Source organism: Convolutriloba macropyga, chromosome 7 (genome assembly GCF_964194025.1).
Source record: "Convolutriloba macropyga chromosome 7, txConMacr16.3, whole genome shotgun sequence".
In the NCBI taxonomy this organism is placed as follows: domain Eukaryota; kingdom Metazoa; phylum Xenacoelomorpha; order Acoela; family Convolutidae; genus Convolutriloba; species Convolutriloba macropyga.
The window spans coordinates 22946485-22967492 of NC_134474.1; the positions used below are offsets into that span (position 1 = coordinate 22946485).

At 36.2% G+C, this 21008-nt stretch overlaps 1 protein-coding gene across 3 annotated transcripts in view; it reads right to left on the reverse strand.

Moving 5' to 3' along the window:
* Positions 1–927: 927 nt before the first annotated feature.
* The window catches only part of LOC142342163 (four and a half LIM domains protein 5-like), a 29955-nt gene continuing 9874 nt past the window's right edge, over positions 928–21008 (reverse strand). The window contains exons 3-6 of one of the 3 annotated variants that reach the window (XM_075393371.1): positions 19392–19600; positions 10691–10817; positions 9826–10109; positions 928–1300 (exon numbers count right to left, since the gene is read on the reverse strand). In XM_075393371.1, coding sequence (XP_075249486.1) covers positions 1043–1300; positions 9826–10109; positions 10691–10817; positions 19392–19600 — 878 coding nt within the window. In that variant the 3' untranslated portion in view covers positions 928–1042. Of the gene's footprint in view, positions 1313–9825; positions 10110–10690; positions 10818–19391; positions 19601–21008 lie in introns of all 3 variants that reach the window. The other 2 variants (XM_075393369.1, XM_075393370.1) reach the window with 2 other exon arrangements.

A 21008-nucleotide genomic window follows, 5' to 3' on the forward strand; every position in this document is an offset into this window, starting at 1 on the left:
CTAGCGCTGAGGTAGGTTTCTCCTGCGTCAGCTTTCTCTTTGTCTGGGGGGGGGGTGATGTCACCCTCTTTGTTTAAAAACATCCGTTTAAGAAAGTAGACAATATTTCTTAATCACGGACGTAGGTCTCCATTTTATGTAACGAAACATATATTCTAGACATTTGGTTGCTCCTATTTGGTTGCGACTTCTTGTCAGATGTTTTTGGGAAAGAGTGACTCTCAGGTTTTCGGCGGTAAAGTAATAATCGGCAAAGTTTATGCTTTTCTTGAGTTCACAAGGTGATTGGGAACAGCTACAAACTTCGTTTGAGAGCATTTAATTACACTCGGTTTGTTGAAGCTTTTCATTGATATAGTTCTGGCTATAACTTCACTGGTTGCCCTTATTACATTTTTTGACTATTGATTCAGTTATCCAGAATGCATTTTTATAAAACCGAACCAGCTTCTTTTTTGGGGACAACAGAACACTCCTTCTTCCGGAATTTTGATAGAGTTTTGGGCGCTAGCAAATCTTCAGCAGGAAGCCTTCTAACGGCCAAAACACAAAACTCTACATACGGGGAGCCACTACATTGTGCGATGGTCTTTTAAATGTACCCAAGGACACCAGCAAAACGTCTGGCTCTAATTTTCAAAGTCTATTTTAGGTTTGAACATATGCAAATGTTTTGGAAAAGTCAAATGTACTGCCTCACTACATTATATATCAATAATTTTGCTAGATTTTTTCCAATAGATCAAATTAACTTGGAAAGGTACTGCTTAATTATCAATAGTTAGTTATATTACTTCACTTGCTTTTTTAAAAGCAACAGTTTCAACAATTGGATATCTAAATCTTTATTCCTCTGAAATATCTTTTTTGTGAGTCCCCCCCCTCGAAGTATACTAACTCTAAACTTATGAAATTGAAGTTTTTACATTGTCTCATGGTGAAAACTGCGTTGTCAGTTTTATTTCATGCATTTTTCCGTGCAACAGAAAAAGTGATATCCTTGTTCATACATATTTGTTATTTACACCATCTGGAAATATGTTTATTTTTGAGTTTTCTGGGTATTGTGTGTTGTTTGGCTTGGTCGCTGGGCAGTTGAGGGTTTCTTCTGCTGTTGTGGTGGTGGTGGTGGTGGTTGTTGTTGTTGTTGTTGCTGTTGTTGTTTTTGGCCACTTTGAGTTGAATATCGCTGTTGCTGATAATCAGGCGGAGCTTGTTCATAGTTCTGTTGCTGATACGTTTGACCGTGTGAATGCCTCACTTGACCTTCATATTGTTGCTGGTCATAGATGGGTTGTTGCTGTTGATGCTGCTTCGGATGAATCTCAATTTCGCTTGCGGAATATTTGTGAAATGAAAAGCTTCCCGGGTAGAGAAATTTTGTTTTCTATCACCACATTTCATGTGTAAACGCAACGAAAGTTTTCATCTGAATTTCCCAGAATAGACCTCTCTTAACGAGACAACAATTATTGAGAATTATTAATATTGCGTCCTGACGAATTTATGAAAAAAATGAAGTGTTCAAAATTGGCCTCTGCAAAATAGATATTTGATTTCTTGCGAGTATAAAAAGATGCGAAGTGTACAATGCTTTTAAGTGTAGCCCAATTTTTTTTCGATTAAATGTTGGTTTCAATTAAATGTTTACGGGTTTTGATGAGTGTTTTTTATTTTATTGAGAAATCTGTTTTTTCCCTATTCGAGACCGGATGGTTATCTTGCAAGATCTTGCAAGACGAATTATTATCTTGCAACATTCTTGCAAGACCGGATGTTGTATTCGAGACCGGATGGTTATCTTGCAAGATCTTGCGAGACGAATTATTATCTTGCAACATTCTTACAAGATTTCTCACATAAATTTGGCTCTGAGTGAGGCAAAATTAAACAAAGTCATTGTGTAAGTGAACACTCATATATAGGAACACTCAATTATCAGGAAAATTACAAAAAAGCAACTAAAAATGAGTTTTGTAACCAAAACGGATAGCTTTACTGATATAGAGTTGGGCCGATTTTGTAAATTTGGTAGCCAATTGATTGCAGGTGAACAGCATCAAATATGATCCCAGGACTTTGTATTTAAAAGTGAGCAGTTTTTTAAAGTAGAATTTTGAAATTACTGTTCGAGGTCTCTAGTTCTCAGAAAATGCTTTTTAAAAGTTATTATCCTTATATCTGATGACAAAAAAATTAAACAAAATTTTAAGGCTCAATGTAAAGTTAGAGAAAACATTTAAAAAGTCACATGAACTGCTTGCGATGGATAGTTCTTTAAAGTGGAGGACTAATTTGAATTTGTTGACAAAAAGTACGGGTCAAAGAGAATCTCGCAATCGATAAATTTTGTTGATATTGTTTTTGTTGAAATCTATTTTCCTGCTCACAAGTTTTGTACTACATGTGGAACACTTTTTGATCGAAATTTTTTGCAAACTCAATTGCTTGTTATTTCTTTTCAGAGGACCATGAGTGAAACACAAAAAAGATTTGCAATTTTTGAGGTAATCGAGTAAATACATACTTTTTAATATTTGTTCAATTAAAATGGAGAAAATTTCACGTTGCGGACTTTTGTTGAGCCATTTTTTCATCAAAATAATATGTATACATGCGAAAGATTCCGTTTTTAGCGTTTTTTTTACTTTTGAATACTGCAGGATGAAATTGAAATAAAAAACATAACCGACTAACGTCGGGCCAAATGCTCTCAAACGACCGGCGAGCGGTTGGCTCCGTCAGTAGCTAGCCACTGTTTAGTGAAGTTAGCCACTTCACATCATAAGTCTGCAAAACAGTTTCTGTTAATCGCATTTTTGAAGACTAGTGGGCTGAACGGCTCTAAAAGGACTTAATGCAAACAGGGCGCTACCTCATTATCCCGTTTCTGAAGACGAAAGCCAAATGGGTCAAAAGAAAAATCGGCCAAGCGAAGAATTGCATAAAAGAGACAAACAGGATTAATCTAGTTTTCTAGCCTTGTTAGTAGAACTATCCTAAAGAAAAAAACAGAAAAAAAGCAAAATTAAAAACAGAAATTTACAACTTCGCTGGAAAAATAACGTTCAAAACCAATTTATGTCTCGAAAGTTCTGTCAAGTAACCAATCTCCACGACTTAAAAATTTTCGTTGGCGAGTAATGGTCGTTAAACTCAGAAAGGGACAAAAAAACTTAAAAACTTGGAATTAATTGCAAGTTTTAACAAAATCTTGCTAAAATTCAAGATATTAAAATTTTAAGAACCACCTGATTGTCTCAAGAGACTATCCAGTATCCCTGTTTCAAGCCTGAAATAGTTTCACTGGCTCATAAAGATCTCTACACTTGGAATATGATAAAAATTTTCCAAAGATTTGAAAAAAATTAAGTTTTATCCAAAAACTATTAAAACTGGATTCATAAAATTACCGATAACCATTCCATTAACTCTAGAAACTACGCAGCAGCTCATATCGAACCTTGGAGGAAGTCCCATGGCCCCTGTTGTGCCAAAAAAACCTCAAACCTAAAAAAATTCCAATATTTTAAAAAATTGCTCTAATTCATATTAAAATCTTGAAAAATGTTCCATTACATCTAATAACTATGCAGTAACATAGTAGAAAATCTTAGATGAAGTTCCGTGGCTCTTGAGGCTAGAGGAACCTAGAGACCAAACAAAAAGTTAAAAAAAGAAAATTGCAAGTTTTATTAAAAAAATTGCTGACACTTGTGATATTAAATGAAAATCAATCCATGAGCAACAAAAATGTTCCAGTAACTTATTATCAAACGCTGACGGAGGTTTTGTGACACTTGTGGCTAAAAAACGTGAATTATGACTATAAATGTCAAAAAATTGTCAAAAAAATGATAAAATTCTTGATAATAAAATCTTTCAAGACATTTCATTGCATCTAGAAATTATACAATAGCCTATTTTCAAACCCTAGAAGATGTTCCTTGCTGTTGAGTCTGAAAAAATTTGTAAAACGACAAAAATTTTCAAAAAACTTGAAAGCATGTTTTATCAAAAAACTGTTAAATTTTGTGACATTAAAATGTTGAAAAACTGTTGCATGGCCAATAAAAATTTGTCGATAACTTATTTTCAACCCATTAGGAGATTTTCTGGACCCTGGGTCTTGAAGGACCTGAATACGGAAAAATAAATTGCACTTTCTTTAATAAAAAATGCTAAAAACCATGTTAAAATATAGCAACCATTCCATTAGCACTAGAAACTATGCGGTAACCTTTTTTTATAACCTAGAGGATGTTCATCGACACCTAGGCCTAAAAAAAAGTAAAAAATTTTCGAAAAGCTTGAAAAAAATTGTGCAAAATAGTATAAATTTGCGTATTTTTTGCGAGTGGTTTTTGTGTGTAGCTAGAAACGGGGGGCGGGGGGTGCACCGAGGGCTGATGAGGGGGGGGGGGGCAGGGGGGGGGGGCAACAGTGGGGTGGTGTGCGGGGGGGGGGGTCAACATTGGAGGGGTCTTTAGCCTCCAAGAACCGCCCTTCACAGCACAAGTATAAGTCTCCAAAACAGTTTGATCTGAAACAGAGCTGAAAGGCTCTAAGAGCACTTAATGCCCGCGTGGCGCTACCTGTTTATCCATTTTTTCAAAAGCGTAAGACAAAAAATCTGTCAAGCGAAAAATTGCATAAAAAGACCGACATGACTAATATAATTGCTACAATCTTTGTTTGAGAGCAATTAATGATCATAGTTGACAAGGAAATCATAGGATGACAAGAAAATTTGTATGGCCATCAACCAATGTGACCACAAAGTTAGCATGATTTCAATTTACTATTGGGCCGTGATTCTATTTTTTTCCGAACATCAATTCGGTCTACCCTGAACAAGTCGAGGTTTGTCATTAAGTGAGATCTCGCAAACGTCAATTAAAAATACTTTTTAAAAAATGCTAACTGATAAAATTGAGCTTCACCTATAAGAGATCTTATTGTGTCTTTGGCGAAAAAAGTTTTCAGTCAGGTCTCTTCATTCTGCCCCCCCCCCACGTCGATTAGTAAGGGCATATCATTTGAACCACCCACCTCAAGTGCCGTATTTCTTCATTATGACTTTTAGTGTGTGTACGTGTGAGTACATAACGTGAGTGCAGTACTTATGAGTACAGTATGTGTGAGCGCATAACGTGCTGAGGGGGGCACAAACAGAAGACATAACCGACTAACGTCGGAAGAATTGCTCTAGAACGACTAGTGGGAGCTCAGAACTATAGCAGCTTTTTCAGCGGGGGGAGGGATTACAGAAATCACTAAGAGGCTTCAAATTACGTCATTAGTGGTCATTATATATAAGTATAACCACTAATAAAAATTAAAGTGAAAAACATGACACCACCCAGGTCGAGGTGGCCAGACCGAAGTGACCCCTGATCAGACGAGTTTCGAGCGCACACATGTTCCCGGTGCGCTCGAATTACATGGTCTGGAAAAGGCTTCGAGCGCACTTTTGTCTGGACAATGGTCTGGAACTTGCCTGATCAGAGGCCACTTTGTTCTGGGACGGTCTGATCAGAGGTCACTTTGGTCTGGAACGGTCTGATCAGAGGCAGTTTCAAGCGCACACAAGTCTGATCAGAGGCCGATTCGAGCGCACACTAGTCTGACCAGAGACCAATTCGAGCGACATTTTTTTCAAGTTTTTTTTTGTTTTCTTACTGACTTTTGTTGTCTCGGGTAAGAGACAACAATAAAACAGCATTCTGATCGGAACTTCATCTGAAAATCTGATGAGTTTGATCAGAACCAAGGGGTCCAGCTGATAATAACTGCCGGTCCCCTCAAGAAAAGATTTTGAATTAAAGTAGATCAAGACGTTTTTATACAGAACTGTCTAAGTTCATTTTTTCAGTTAAAAGCATAAAAAAAATGGCATACTCAGTAATTTTTTCTGATCATTTTTTTTTCGATTTACTTTCATTAACAATACTTTCAGGATTGGTTTTTTGTTAGTTGAATATAAGATTGATAAAATGATATATGAAATGAATGTATTATAACGATATTGAGAGATTTGTTCATGTTTAAAATCATTCTCTGATCAGACTATTTCGAACGACTATTTTAGTCTGGACAATGGTCTGGAACTCGTCTGGACAATGGTCTGGAACTTGTCTGATCAGGGGTCACTTCGGTCTGGAACTCGCCTGATCAGAGGCGGCTTCGAGCGCACTTCGAGCGCACAATGATCTTCGAGCGCATTCTCGTCTGATCAGTGGTCACTTCGGTCTGGGACGGTCTGATCAGAGGTCCCACTTGTCTGGGACGGTCTGATCAGAGGCGATTTCGAGCGCGACCTCAACCTGGGCAGTTTTGACGCATTTTTTTTTTCATTTGAATTTTAGTAGGGCACTTCCGCCGATTGAGTTCAGCTGCCTAAAACTGTGAACGAGGAATTTAGATCACGCAAAACGAAAAATTCGGGTGTTTTCCATTATAGCCCCCAAGCTCAGTGGTCAGATAAACTATAGCCCTCCCCCACCCACCCAATGATGGTTATTATGCAATAATGGGGGGGGGGGCTATAATTTAATGGGGGCTATAATGGGAAAGACCTAAAAATTCAATGGGGCAGAAGTCAAGTCATACATGATGTTCTTACACCTCAAATCTCTGCCTTATTTCCTTGCCGCGTAAGAGCTGCCAAGGAGTTTTGGGAGACTAAAGGAGCTGATGTAATTGTGTACAGAGGTAAACAGTAGGTTATTTTGACAAAAATAACTCAAATTAAGTCGAGAATATAAGTTCAAAGATTGAAATAAAATCTTGCACTTGCTGCAACTTGAAACAGTGAAGAGATCTGCTGTAAGCAAAGTTCTTAGATGGTAAGTTAACCGTCAAATAGATTCTCTATGATGCTTTTACTAACGTTAAGCAGCATAGAGTTTTAACTTTTTAACTAGCTCCATTTAAAAAAAAACTTCATAAAATCTTACACATTGTGCAGGTTTTTTTCAAAAAAAGTCAATTGTTCTGATAACATTTTTGCAAATCCGCTTTTTTTGCTTGTAATTATGGAGAAAACAGATGCCACTTGCTAAATTATAGGTAACTCACTTTTTTTGGCTTCTAACTTCTCTTGTAAGGTCTAACAAGACACCTCCCACAGGAGCAACCTAGAAAGAATCGATCCTAAAATTTATCGCAGCTATTAAAGATTTGCCACCCCATTATGTTTCCTTTGAAGCAGGATCTTATGAGCTGTTCAAGTTTACTGAACATAGCCGACAGATTGCCGGAAAGCAGCCACGATAGACGCTTGCGGCCTTCCATGAATTGAAACAACTCAACAAATGAGATAGACAGATTAACCATCAGTCCTTTACTAGACCACTAAACTTTTTAGGCCAGATTCAGACTGACCTTTCTGTGAGACACAAACACTCTTTAAAGAAAAAGTCGTAATAGAGCTCAAGAATTAGGGCACATACGTTTTGCAATACTTAGAGGCATGTACCCTATTGATCTTTAACCAGTAAATGTTCATAAAACTAAAGTTCACTAGCACAAATTCAGAGCTTAGATAAGACAAGAGAGCTATATATATAGAGAGAGATAGATAGATAGATAGATAGATAGATAGATAGAGAGAGAGAGAGCCTATTGCTTACGTCAAAATCATCAAATCGTTTCCATATAAGCACAAGTCATTTGGTCAGACTAGGCTGCTTGTTTTTGAATTGTGGCTTGCTTTATGGGCGCAAATTATGGCAGTGTCGCGAGTCTCAGAACGATAGTAATAATGCAAGAAACGAAAACGCAAGCAAAGAAAAGAAGAGAAAACAAAAAAAGGGAGAAAAGAAAGACACTAGTAACATGAAAAAAAGAGAAGAAAGGGAAAAGGTAGAAAGAAGAAAATCCCATCGCCTAAAAGCCATAAGTCCAACCCTTTAGACTACACAAATCTAAACTCTACCAAAAGGAACGAAAAAGAACAAAAAAAAACAGAAAACAAATTTCTAAAGTTTGTGGTCCAGGAAATTATGCGCTTTTTTCCGCCCTTAAATGGAATCAAACCCACTGCACCTCGCTTGAGAGTCATTTCTCTTAGCCTCTACGATTCCGATGCTTATTGCTAACGCCAATTAATCTTTCTACTGAGCAAATGATTGGTTACTGGCTAACTGCGTTGTTTGATTTTGCTATGCTGCATGCTTTATGAGTGCATAAAGCGAACGAACAAGGAGCTTAAAAATTTAAGGAACGAGGTGGTACAACATTCGAGTTAGAACTAATATTTAGATAGATGCTAAAAGGAATGAAGCAAACCGAGATTTGAAGCGAGAGTAAACCCAACTGAAGAGAACTGCTGTAAGCAAAGTTTTTAGATGGTAATTTAACCGTCAAATAGATTCAAATGCTTTATGAGTGCATAAAGCAAACGAACAAGGAGCTTAAAAGTTTAAGGAACGTGGTGGTACATCATTCGAGTTAGAATTAATATTTAGATAGATGCTAAAATGAATGAACCAAACGGAGATTTGAAGTGAGAGTAAACCCAACTGATTGCGAAAAACATCTTGTCGAAAAAATTAAAAATCAAGAGAAGGCCAGTAATAGCTTCGCTCACCTATCACAAACGCAGATGTCAATTAAGGGGAACGGAATGAATAATTCGGCTTTTTGGTCAATCGATATTTATTTTTTTGCATCCATTTCTTTCTGAAATAATTTGCATCCGCGCTTTTTTGTTGTCTCACTTGCCTTGCATCTCTGACATCTTTCGGCGCATTGGTACTCTAGGTATCGAGATTTTTGTTCATTGACTCTTTTGATATTTTGATCAATGACTCTTTCTATCTGCTCTTTTTCGAACATTGACCTTTTAAGAGACTTTTTTTGGTCATTGACCTCTCGCGATATCTTTTTAACCAAGCTGCTCGAGAGTTCTTAAACATGCTCTTCGAGAGCTCTTAAACATGCTCTTTGAGAGCTTTTAAACATGCTTTTTGCCTTTCCTTGAAGATTATACCTTATAATGTCATACAAGTAATATATAGGATAAAACAAGTTCAGAAATTGTTTTTTTTTAGTGAGGCAGGCCACGCAATTGACCTAAAAGCAGAACCAATGACGACACGCAGAAAAATTTTAACAGCAAAACAGTAGAAATCATTTAAATCGAAAAAATCATTTCCAAGATTTCAGGCCGCAAAAACCATCGATAGAGACGACGAATTAAAAAACATAAACGGACAAGTCCTGACATACAATTCAAAGAATTGTCATTTGCTAAACAAAGCATCAGACCTTGTACGGATAGTGAGTGAATCGGGAAACCCATTTCCAAAAAAAACCTACCACAAAAATTAAAAAAAAAGAAAATCAATGTCAAAAACCCCATGTGATCAAAAAAACCACTAACAAGAAAGAGAATTTTGATTCAAACGAAAAACTAGGCTTAGAATGAGCTATAAATGGATTGAAATAACCTTTAAAAAAATCCGATTCACAACATCGAAAAAATCAAACTGAAATTGCCGTAAAACCACTCGCTTTTTCGCTCCACTTCCTGTTTCGGTTTGACCAAAATCACTACTCTAATTTGACTTCAAAAATAATGAAAATGTATGAACAGATCTTTAAAGAAAGACAGCGCCCAATACAATTCGAATTATTCGAATTGTAAAAAAGAACCACAATGTCCCCAATAATAGACGCTATCGCTTCGCGGCTATTAATAGGTTTATAATTTTTGGAAATCATTTTTTCAGAACCTACAGGGCGCAATTTTCCTTATTATTGGTGATTGCCTCTCTCATATAGAGTTGTTATTATTGAATAAATGAGATTAATCCTGACAGGTTTTTGTTGCTGCTGCGAAGGTCGCTTCTGTTGCTCTTGTTGCGATTGAGCTTGTTGAGGTTGTTGAGGTTGTTGAGGTTGTTGCTGTTGAGGTTGTTGCTGTTGTTGTTGAGGTTGTTCAGATGGTTGTTGTTGGTGTTGACCTGTTGAGGAGTTGCATTGAAAACAGCACACCTGGTTGTCTTGTATCTTGAGTCTGTTCTGGCCCATGTACTGGCCACAATTGGGACATATGAAGCAATCTTTGTGGAACTTCCAGTCTTTCACTGTATGGCTCTGGCCTGCACATGAAGAAGCAATTCACGAATAGAGCTCCATGTACAATTAGATGTAAAATATAACCTTCTTTTTTGTTACAAACGGTTAATTATGATTCAGCTCTTATGTTAATATGCCAAACAAACTTTTCTTATATGCAAAACATAATCGACAAACGTCGGGAGAATAGCTCTCAAACGACCGGCGAATGGTCAGCTTCGGTAATAGACCGCTGGGGCGTAGGTATCCTATCATTAGGGGGATGTGGACAGAGTCGCGGTGGCGGGGATGGGAGTAGGGTTGGGAGGGATCGATGAGATAATTACTGAACGACATTTTTCTATAACAATTTTAAGAGACACCCATCATCCCTAAATAGTTCTATAAATTGTTCTATAGAAGTGGATTCGAACGCACTTCGAGCGCATAGAAGCTGTCTGATCAGGGACCTTTTTGGTCCGGGACGATCTGAACAGGGGAAATTTTGGTCTTGGACGGTCTGGGCCAGGACGATTTCGAGCGGACACCCCAACCTGGGTAATGATATAACCAGAGTAGTGCAGGGTTAAGACGTAGTTATTTAGAGTTAATTCATTTAGAGTACCTGAGATGATTGGTTTGTTGCACTTGTAACATGTGGCACAGTGGTTGTACTTGAAGCAGTGATCACAAACCTTCATCCCATCCTCAAGGATAAAGTACCTCACGTTCACTAACTCCTTCCCACAATCCTAAAACATAGCCGGCAGATTGCCGGAAAATAGCCGCGATAGACGCTTGTGGCCTTCCATGAATTGAAACAACTCAACAAATAAGATAGACAGATTGACCATCAGTCCTTTAATTGACCACTAGACATTTTGGGTTAGATTCGTACTCTCGTTTTTATGAGACACATACACTCCACAAGGAAGAAGCCCTCATAGACCTTTTTCAAATTTAATATTTGAAATCAAAAACTCAAGACCCTAATACTCAAAGAATCAGGGTAAATAAGTTTGGTACTATTTAGATGCGCCCTATTGATCTTTAACTAGTAAATGTTTATAACTCATATTAAGTCGAGAATTTAAGTTCAAAGGTTAAAAAAAATCTTGCACTTGCTGCAACTTGAGACAGTGAAGAGAACTGCTGATAATTTGCTGTAAGCAAAGTTCTTAGATGGTAGTTTAACGGTCAAATAGATTCTCTATGATGCTTTTAACTAACATTACGCAACATAGAGTTTTAACTTTTTAACTAGCTCCATTTAGAAAAAACTTTCGCTTTTTTGCTTCTAATATTTGCTAAATTATAGGTAACTCAATTTTTTCGGTTTCTAACTTCTCTTGCAAGGTCTAACAAGACACCTCCCGCAGGAGCAACCTAGAAAGAATCGATCCTGAAATTTATCGTAGCTATTAAAGATTTGCCTTCCCAATAGTTTCCTTCGAAACAGGAAGTTTGTCTTATGAGCTGTTCAAATTTACTGAACATAGCCGACAGATTGCCGGAAAGTAGCCACGATAGACGCTTGCGGCCTTCCATTAATTGAAACAACTCAACAAATAGGATAGACAGATCGACCACCAGTCCTTTAATAGACCACTAGACATTTTAGGTTAGATTCGGACTGTAAATTTTATGACACATACGGTCTATAAGGAGAGCTTTTTCAAAATTGACGTTCGAAATCAAAAACTCAAGACTAATATCCAAGAATTAGGGCATATAAGTTTGCAACTACTTAGATGCACACTATTGATTTTTAATAAAAATGTTCAGAAAATTTAAAATTTCATAAGTGAGTTCAGAAATCATACTTTTGAGTGAGGTAAGTCACGCAATTGACATAAAAGCAGAATTGACGTCACCCAGACAAATTTTATTTGCAAAGCAAAAGAAATCACTGAAGTCAACTCCAAGAAGTCAATTCAAAGAAGTCAGGTCGTAAGAATAATCGATGGAGACGACGAATTAAAAAAACATAGCAGGACAACTCCTTAAATACAATCCAAAGAATTGAATGAAAAACTGTAAAATATTTTATCTGACCAGCCGATCAATTGAAGAATCCCAGCCGAAAAGACCATCTCAAAAGTTGAGAAACAAATTATAATTGCTATAACTCTGACGCTTTTACCCTGAAGACCAAATAAAATAGGATTCAATATACTCATTAAAACACGCACAAGCCTGGCAAGACATTAATTCACTAAAGGCAGATAAACTCCAGAAATATGACAAATGCCTCAAAAAACTGACAAATGCTTCAAAATTCTTAGAAAAGCAAAAATTGAAGAATTGCTAAATATTTGGAATTGCTAAATAAATTGGAGAATCGCTAAAAATTAAAGAAGTGCTAAATATTTCTATATTTAGCAAAAATTTAAACCAACTATTTTTCTCTGAAATTTTATAATGCAACTCAACTGCAAGACTTGAAAAAGTTTCGTTGGCCAGTAAAGAATGTTGAACTCGAAAAAATGATAAACGAAGAAAAAATTGTAAATAATTGCAAATTTTAGGGAAGTCATTCTAAAAATAGCGATATTAATATCTTGAAGCATTCCATAGTCTCCAGAGACCATATATAGAATCCCTATTTCAAGCTTTATATAGCTTCATACTAAGAAGTATTTTATCATCAAACCAAGGAGGCGGTTCCTGCGCCCACGGCGCCGTAAAAACTGTTAGAAAATTCTCAATTAAACTTGAAAAGAATTTCAAGATTCAAATTAAAAAAATGCTAAAATGCGTGACATTGAAGATTGAAAACTTTTTTATTGCCAATAGAAACTGTGAATTAACCCCTTATCAAATCCTAGAGCAGGCTTTGTGGCCCTTGAGGCTGGAGAAGCCTAAAAGTGACAAACTTTAAAACAGCAAATTCCATCAAAAAAATGCTAAAAATGTGATATTAAAATGTTGAAAACCATCACGTGGACAATAAAAATTTTTCAGTAACCAAGTATCCTATCCTATAGTAGGTTTTTTGGCACAGAGGGCTGGAAAAACTTAAAAATGACAGTAAATGTTACGAAATTTGAAAAAATTGCAAGTTTTTATCGAAAATTTGCTAAAATTCGTGATGTTAAAAAGTTGAAAACCGTTCTAATACCTCTAAAAATTCTGCAGTAACCTATTAAAAAACCCTAGAGGAGGTTACTTGACACCTACGTCTAGAAAAACTCAAAAAAAGACAAAAAATTTTCATTGAACTTGAAAAAAAAATGTAAAAATTAGTATACAATTGCGTGTGTTTTTAATTCCAAAACACATAGCTCTTAAAATGTCAATAAAAAGAAATTATTTCTTGTAAGACTTTTATAGAATTTTATAAACCTCAATTTTAGACTGGTCTAACAAAAAATTCGAAAAATGTCGAAAAATTGCAAGATTTTGGTCTCGAAAACTCCTAAATTGACCTTTGAACCTTGAATTAGGGCATTCGAAGTAGCTTCACCACACTGAGCACTTGAAGGACTACTAGTCGCTGCTATGCGCCCCTAATAAAACATCATGCCCGCTGAGGTTTTCTTGTTTATCCCGTTTTCAAAGCTCAAAAGTCATGAAAAAAGCTGTGGAAACATCTTACAAAAAAAAAAAGCCAGAACACCAATACAATCCAGTTCTTGGATTGTAAAAAAACCACGATTTCCCTAATAATAGCCGCTATCACTTCGCGGATATTAACAAGCAAAACACAACTCAGTCACTTTTGGAGAGAAACAGAAAAAACATACCCGGAAGATTGCCGGAAAATAGCCGGCGTTGATTCTAATAAGCATGATTGGGATTGAAAGAATAGATATTGAAAAAAAAGATTTCTGTACAAAAACATTTTTGATCCCATTTATTTTGATGGCATTTCGTAGTTGAACATACTTCTGTTTCTTAGAGAGAGGCTGCAGGTGTTACTATCTATACCAAAAGCATTAGAGAGGTAACTAATACTTATAGGAACGACGTTCGAATAGCGGGCATCTAAAATTGGGATTTTTGGTGTTATCGCGTTTCTATTTTTGACTTCAATTTTTATACTGATTCTGTTCATTTTTGAATTGCTTTGCTGAACAACTGATGTTCAAAACCACTTTTAGCAGATTGAGAGAAGAGAGAAACTAGCCTAGAGAAGTCAAAAAGATTTCACGCAAAATGTTGAAAAAGCGGCAAAATGAGGTAAAGCTAAACATTTTTTTTGTTCGACGGAGTAAAAAAAATGGGAGCACAATAATAGCCGGCTGAGAAGATGAGGGCGGCTATTAATAAAAAAGAAGAGATAAATTAATTGATTTTAATCCTATTTTTTTCAGTTTCAAAAAGTGTTCTAATTAGGCGTGTAGTTTCAGTTGGTTTCTAAAACTAGACCTAATTCGGCGTCTAAACTGAAAGCTGATAATCTTAATACCCATGTCAGCTAGCAAACACTAATAAACTTTGATAAACTAATTCTCAATGACTTAATGACCGGCATTTATCGGTTTATCCCGTCTCTTTTGATTTTGCTCCTTTTAATTTTTTTTGTATTCAGTGTCTTGCGTAATTCAGTGATTGACTTGATTTAAAAACCTTTCAGTTGAAACAGTGAGCGAGGTAAATCAGAAGTCAAATGTTAAAGTCGTGAATTATGTAAAACGAAAAAGGTGATCAAACGTAAAGCGAACTAAAAAAAAGAGTGCACCTAAATAATGGCCGATTGAGAGGCTGACGGCGGCTATTAACCAATTAACATAAACCAAATTAGCACCGTACGAGACTTGTCCCTAATGCGATTGAATGATAAGACAAAAAACATCAATTAGTAGCAAAACTCAAAATTCGGCCAAAATTGTAGTCCATAAGTCGTGTCAATATTTTGAAAATCAATAACTGTTAACTAAAACCAACAATCTTGTTCTTTTATGCCTCGTTACCATTCAATCAGACCTGTCAGCAACGATACTAAATAACAAGATAACAGAGATGATAAAACCTTTTTAGGTTAGATTCGGACTGTCAATTTTATGACACATACGGTCTATAAGGAGAGCTTTTTCAAAATTGACATTCGAAATCAAAAACTCAAGACTAATATACAAGAATTAGGGCAATTAAGTTTGCAACTACTTAGATGCACACTGTTGATTTTTAAAAAAAATGTTCAGAAAATTTAAAATTTCATAAGTGAGTTCAGAAGTCATACTTTTGAGTGAGGTAAGTCACGCAATTGACCTAAAAGCAGAATTGACGTCATCCACACAAATTTTATTTGCAAAGCGAAAGAAATCACTGAAATCAATTGGAAAAAGTAAATTAAAAGAAGTCAGGTCGTAAGAATCATCGATCGAGACGACGAATTAAAAAAACATAGCAGGACAAGTCCTTAATTACAATCCAAAGAATTGAATGAAAAACTGTAAAATATTGTATCTGACCAGCCGATCAATTGAAGAATCCCAGCCGAAAAAACCATCTCAAAAGTTGAGAAACAAATTATAATTGCTATAACTCTGACGCTTTTACCCTGAAGACCAAATAAAATAGGATTCAATATACTCATTAAAACACGCACAAGCCTGGCAAGACATTAATTCACTAAAGGCAGATAAACTCCAGAAATATGACAATTGCCTCAAAAAACTGACAAATGCTTCAAAAATCTTAGAAGTGCAAAAATTGAAGAATGGCTAAATATTTGGAATTGCTAAATAAATTGGAGAATTGCTAAAAATTAAAGAAGTGCTAAATATTTCTATATTAGGCAAAAATTTAAACCACTTATTTCTCTCTGAAATTTTATAATGCAACCCAACTGCAAGACTTGAAAAAGTTTCGTTGGCCAGTAAAGATTGTTGAACTCGAAAAAATGATAAACGAAGAAAAAATGAAAAACGAAGAAAATGATAAACGAAGAAAAGAAATAATTGCAAATTTTAAGAAAGTCATTCTAAAAATTGCGATATTAATATCTTGAAGCACTCCATTGTCTCCAGAGACCATATAGAATCCCTATTTCAAGCTTTATATAGCTTCATACTAAGAAGTATTTTATCATCAAACCAAAGAGGCGGCGCCGTAAAAACTGTTGAAAAATTCTCAATTAAACTTGAAAAGAATTTCAAGTTTCAATTTAAAAAAATTCTAAAATGCGTGACATTAAAGATTGAAAACTCTTTTATTGCCAATAGAAACTGTGAAGTAACCACTTATCAAATCCTAGAGCAGGCTTTGTGGCCCTTGAGGCTGGAGAAGCCTAAAAATGACAAACTTTAAAACAGCAAATTTCATCAAAAAAATGCTAAAATTGTGATATTAAAATGTTGAAAACCATCACATGGACAATAAAAATTTTTCAGTAACCAAGTATTCTATCCTATAGTAGGTTTTTCGGCACAGAGGGCTGGAAAAACTTAAAAATGACAGTAAATGTTACGAAATTTGAAAAAATTGCAAGTTTTTATCGAAAATTTGCTAAAATTCGTGATGTTAAAAAGTTGAAAACCGTTCTAATACCTCTAAAAATTCTGCAGTAACCTATTAAAAAACTCTAGAGGAGGTTACTTGACACCTACGTCTAGAAAAACTCAAAAAAAGACAAAAATTTTCATTAAACTTGAAAAAAAAATGTAAAAATTAGTATACAATTTCGTGTGTTTTTAATACCAAAACACATAGCTCTTAAAATGTCAATAAAAAGAAATTATTTCTTGTAAGACTTTTATCGAATTTTATAAACCTCAATTTTAGACTGGTCTAACAAAAAATTCGAAAAATGTCGAAAAATTGCAACATTTTGGTCTCGAAAACTCCTAAAATGACCTTTTAACCTTGAATTAGGGCATTCGCAGTAGCTTCACCACACTGAGCACTTGAAGGACTACTAATCGCTGCTATGGGCCCCTAATAAAACATCATGCCCGCTGAGGTTTACTTGTTTATCCCGTTTTCAAAACTCAAAAGTCATGAAAAAAGCTGTGGAAACATCTTACAAAAATAAAAAAAGACAGAGTACCAATACAATCCATTTCTTGGATTGTAAAAAAACCACGATCACCCAATAATAGCCGCTATCACTTCGCGGCTATTAACAAGCAAAACACAACTCGGTCACTTTCGGAGAGAAACAGAAAAAACCTACACGGAAGATTGCCGGAAAATAGCCGGCGTTGATTCCAATAAGCATGATTGGGATTGAAAGAATAGATATTGAAAAAAAAGATTTTTGTACAAAAACATTTTTGGTCCCATTTATTTTGATGGCATTTCGTAACTAAACATACTTCTGTTTCTTAGAGAGAGGCTACAGGGGTTACTATCAATACCAAAATCATTAGAGAGGTAACTAATACTTATAGGAACGACGTTCGATTAGCGGGCATCTAAAATTGAGCTTTTTGGTGTTATTGCGTTTCTATTTCTGACTTCAATTTTTATACTGACTCTGTTCATTTTTGAATTGCTTTGCTGAGCAACTGATGTTCAAAACCACTTTTAGCAGATTGAGAGAAGAGAGAAACTAGCCTAGAGAAGTCAAAAAGATTTCACCCAAAATGTTGAAAAAGCGGCAAAATGAGGTAAAACTAAACATTTTGTTGTTCGACGTAGTAAAAAATTGGGAGCACAATAATAGCCGGCTGAGAAGATGAGGGCGAATATTAATAAAAAAGAAGAGGTAAATTGATTGATTTTAATCCTATTTTCTTCATTTTCAAAAAGTGTTCTAATTAGGCGTGTAGTTTCAGTTGGTTTCTAAAACTAGACCTTATTCGGCGTCTAAACTGAAAGCTGATAATCTTAATACCCAAGTCAGCTAGCAAACACTAATAAACTTTGATAACCTAATTCTCATTGACTTAATGACCGGCATTTATCGGTTTATCCCGTCTCTTTTGATTTTGCTCCTTTAAACTTTTTTGTATTCAGTGTCTTGCGTAATTCAGTGAGTGACTTGATTTAAAAATCATTCAGTTGAAACAGTGAGCGAGGTAAATCAGAAGTCAAATGTTAAAGTCGTGAATTATGTAAAACGAAAAAGGTGCTCAAACGTAAAGCGAACTAAAAAAAAGAGTGCGCCTAAATAATGGCCGATTGAGAGGCTGACGGCGGCTATTAACCAATTAACATAAACCAAATTAGCACCGTACGAGACTTGTCCCTAATGCGATTGAATGATAAGACAAAAAACATCAATTAGTAGCAAAACTCAAAATTCGGCCAAAATTGTAGTCCATAAATCGTGTCAATATTTTGAAAACCAGTAACTGTTAACTCAAACCAACAATCTTGTTCATTTATGCCTCGTTACCATTCAATCAGACCTGTCAGCAACGATACTAAATAACAAGATAACAGAAATGATAAAAAAACCAGGCGGAACTCAAATATTCACTAATAATGTATGACAACAAATGAATGATATCGGAATGATAACAAGCATTGGATCTATTCTGTTTTGCCCCCTCCCCCCCGGCTTAGTGGGCTTACATCTTTTACGCCCACAGCTGCACGTGCTGTTCTTTACACAGTAACGCGCTATATAACAACATATAATTTGTGACTGGGGGGAGCGTAAAAAACACTGGGGGAAACAGAATAGATCCCAAGCATTAAATGACCGTTGATCGATTCGAGTATTTGCCATAAGGCGGAATTAGAACACAAATGTGTCATTTAAACAGCACTCAAGAGAAAAAACACTGGAAGCAGAGGTCAAATTGAACACGTCTTAAAAATTTCCTCTGAAAACCGGAAATTTGATCAAACACCAAATTTTCACTCAACTTTAAAGATAGTTCAACTAACTGAAATACGCCTCTAACTAACTGAAATTTAACTCCTTCAATACTTCAGTGCGACTAAAATCATCACTCTAATTTGACTCTCACTGCCGAAAAAAAGTGTGCCCAGTTCTTACAAAGAAGACAGCACACCAATACAATGCAAATCCTTTGGATTGTAAAGAGGCACGAAGACCACAATATAGCACCGCTCAGCTTACAGCTTCGCAGCTACAATAATTAAACATTTATAATCGTGGTTTCCGCGCGTAATCGCAGCGGAACAGTAGCAGGCCACAGAGGACTGTTCTCAGCTGCCCTTTTCTGAATATTCTCTACATTTCAGATTGATGTATCTTTTCAAGATCGGCATTTTTGACTACTTGTTTTTGTCTGAAACTTTTATTTGGTTTTATAATTGGTCAAGATTGGCCAGGCTGTGGTCCACCTGAAATCATTATGTAAATATATGGCAATAATTTGTACCCACTAAGCTTCGTGGGGGAGGAGGGGGCAGAAACAGAAAAGGTCAGGGAATATTTTGATCACAATTATTGCTACACTAACTCTGCAGGAATCCTTGGGTTTCTGATCGGCAGGTGCTCCTGTTGCTGCTCCTGCAACGTTTTCATCCTCAATGCAGTTGTAGCTGTGCTCCGGCTTGCCAGTCTTAGTGTCAATGCGATATGAGGCAGAAATAGGTTTGTTGCATCGGAAGCATCGGAAACAGTTTGGATGGTACGACAATTTCTTGTCCCCTGTTGTCACCGACTGTCCTATGAGATACAGAGCGTACAGCTAACTGCATTTTTATCCTTAATTCGGGTGTTTCCCGTTATAGCCCCCCCCCCCCCCCAGCTTAGTGGTCAGATAACCTATAGCCCCCACCCCCCCCCCCCCCACAACATCATGGTAATTGCACCATAATGGGGGGCTATAATTTCATGGGGGGCTATAATGGGAAAGAACCCCTACATTCCATTGACTAGTGACATCAATACATCATTGATGCCCAATTAATTAGAGAACATCTATGCACTATTATGGATCTTTGCCCGAAACAGACCTTCAATGGTTAAGAGAAGAAGTGACAAAACAAAAGGAAGAAAAGAAAAGCAGTCGAATTTCAACACACAAAAACTAAAAAACTGAGAACTGATTTATTTATCTTAAACGCTTGTATCATCATTATTAATTCAAATAAGCAAATTGATTTCCTGAGTATACTTAAGGCGGTCAATGTGACATTCTGACGCCCAACGAAAAAGACAAAGGATCTAAAATTTCCTTCTCGAAGAATTTTTTTCTCGTAAAAAGGGTAGAGAAGGAAATTTTAGAAAAAACCCATCCCATCCAACACCCGGGAGAACACCCATTCCATCACGAGACGAGCTTCATATATTTAACTGGGCTTTCTTATTTCATTATTATTTATCTTTCCCTGTTATTTTTTCGCCCGTTTGATTATTCACCCCTTTCTTGCGACCTAAGAATTTTTTCCGGATATGACAAAAAATTACTGACAAAAATTCGATGTTTCAACAGTTTTACCTTCTTGCATTTTCCGGTAATTCCGACCGAGAGCTTTAATATCCGTTCCCAATTTTACGAAACGAGCGTAACACACACGAGCGCACCAAACACGTTTCAACAGCATTCTCTTAGTTTTTATGTCCGGAAAAACAACGACCTTATTCTGAACTATATATTTTTTCCAAATGCTATGTAGAGTCGGCATTGGTAGGGTATTCAGGTAGGTTTCGGTTGTTCAGGTAGCTTTCTCTGGTGTTATCAGGTAGGTTTAAGTGGTATCTGATAGGTTATTGAATACATATCAGGTAGGTTGCAGGTAGGTTCCAGGTAGGCATATCCAGGTAGGGTTTTTTAAAGTAATCGGTTTGGTTTTCAGGTAGGTTCCTCTGGTGGTATAAGGTAGGTTTCAGTGGTATCCGGTAGGTTATTGAGTAGGTTTCAGTTAGGTTGCAGATAGGTCCAGGTAGGTATTTGTAGATTTTAGGTATTCAGCTAGTTTTTTTTCACAGAATTGAGGTAGTTTTCAATTTGGTCTCTGGTTAGGTTTCAGGTAGGTATCTAGTAGGTTTTTAAGTATTCAGGTAGGTTTACGGTTTACCAGGTAGGTTTTGCAGGTTCTAACAGACTTGCTGAAAAAATTTCGTAGCGCTT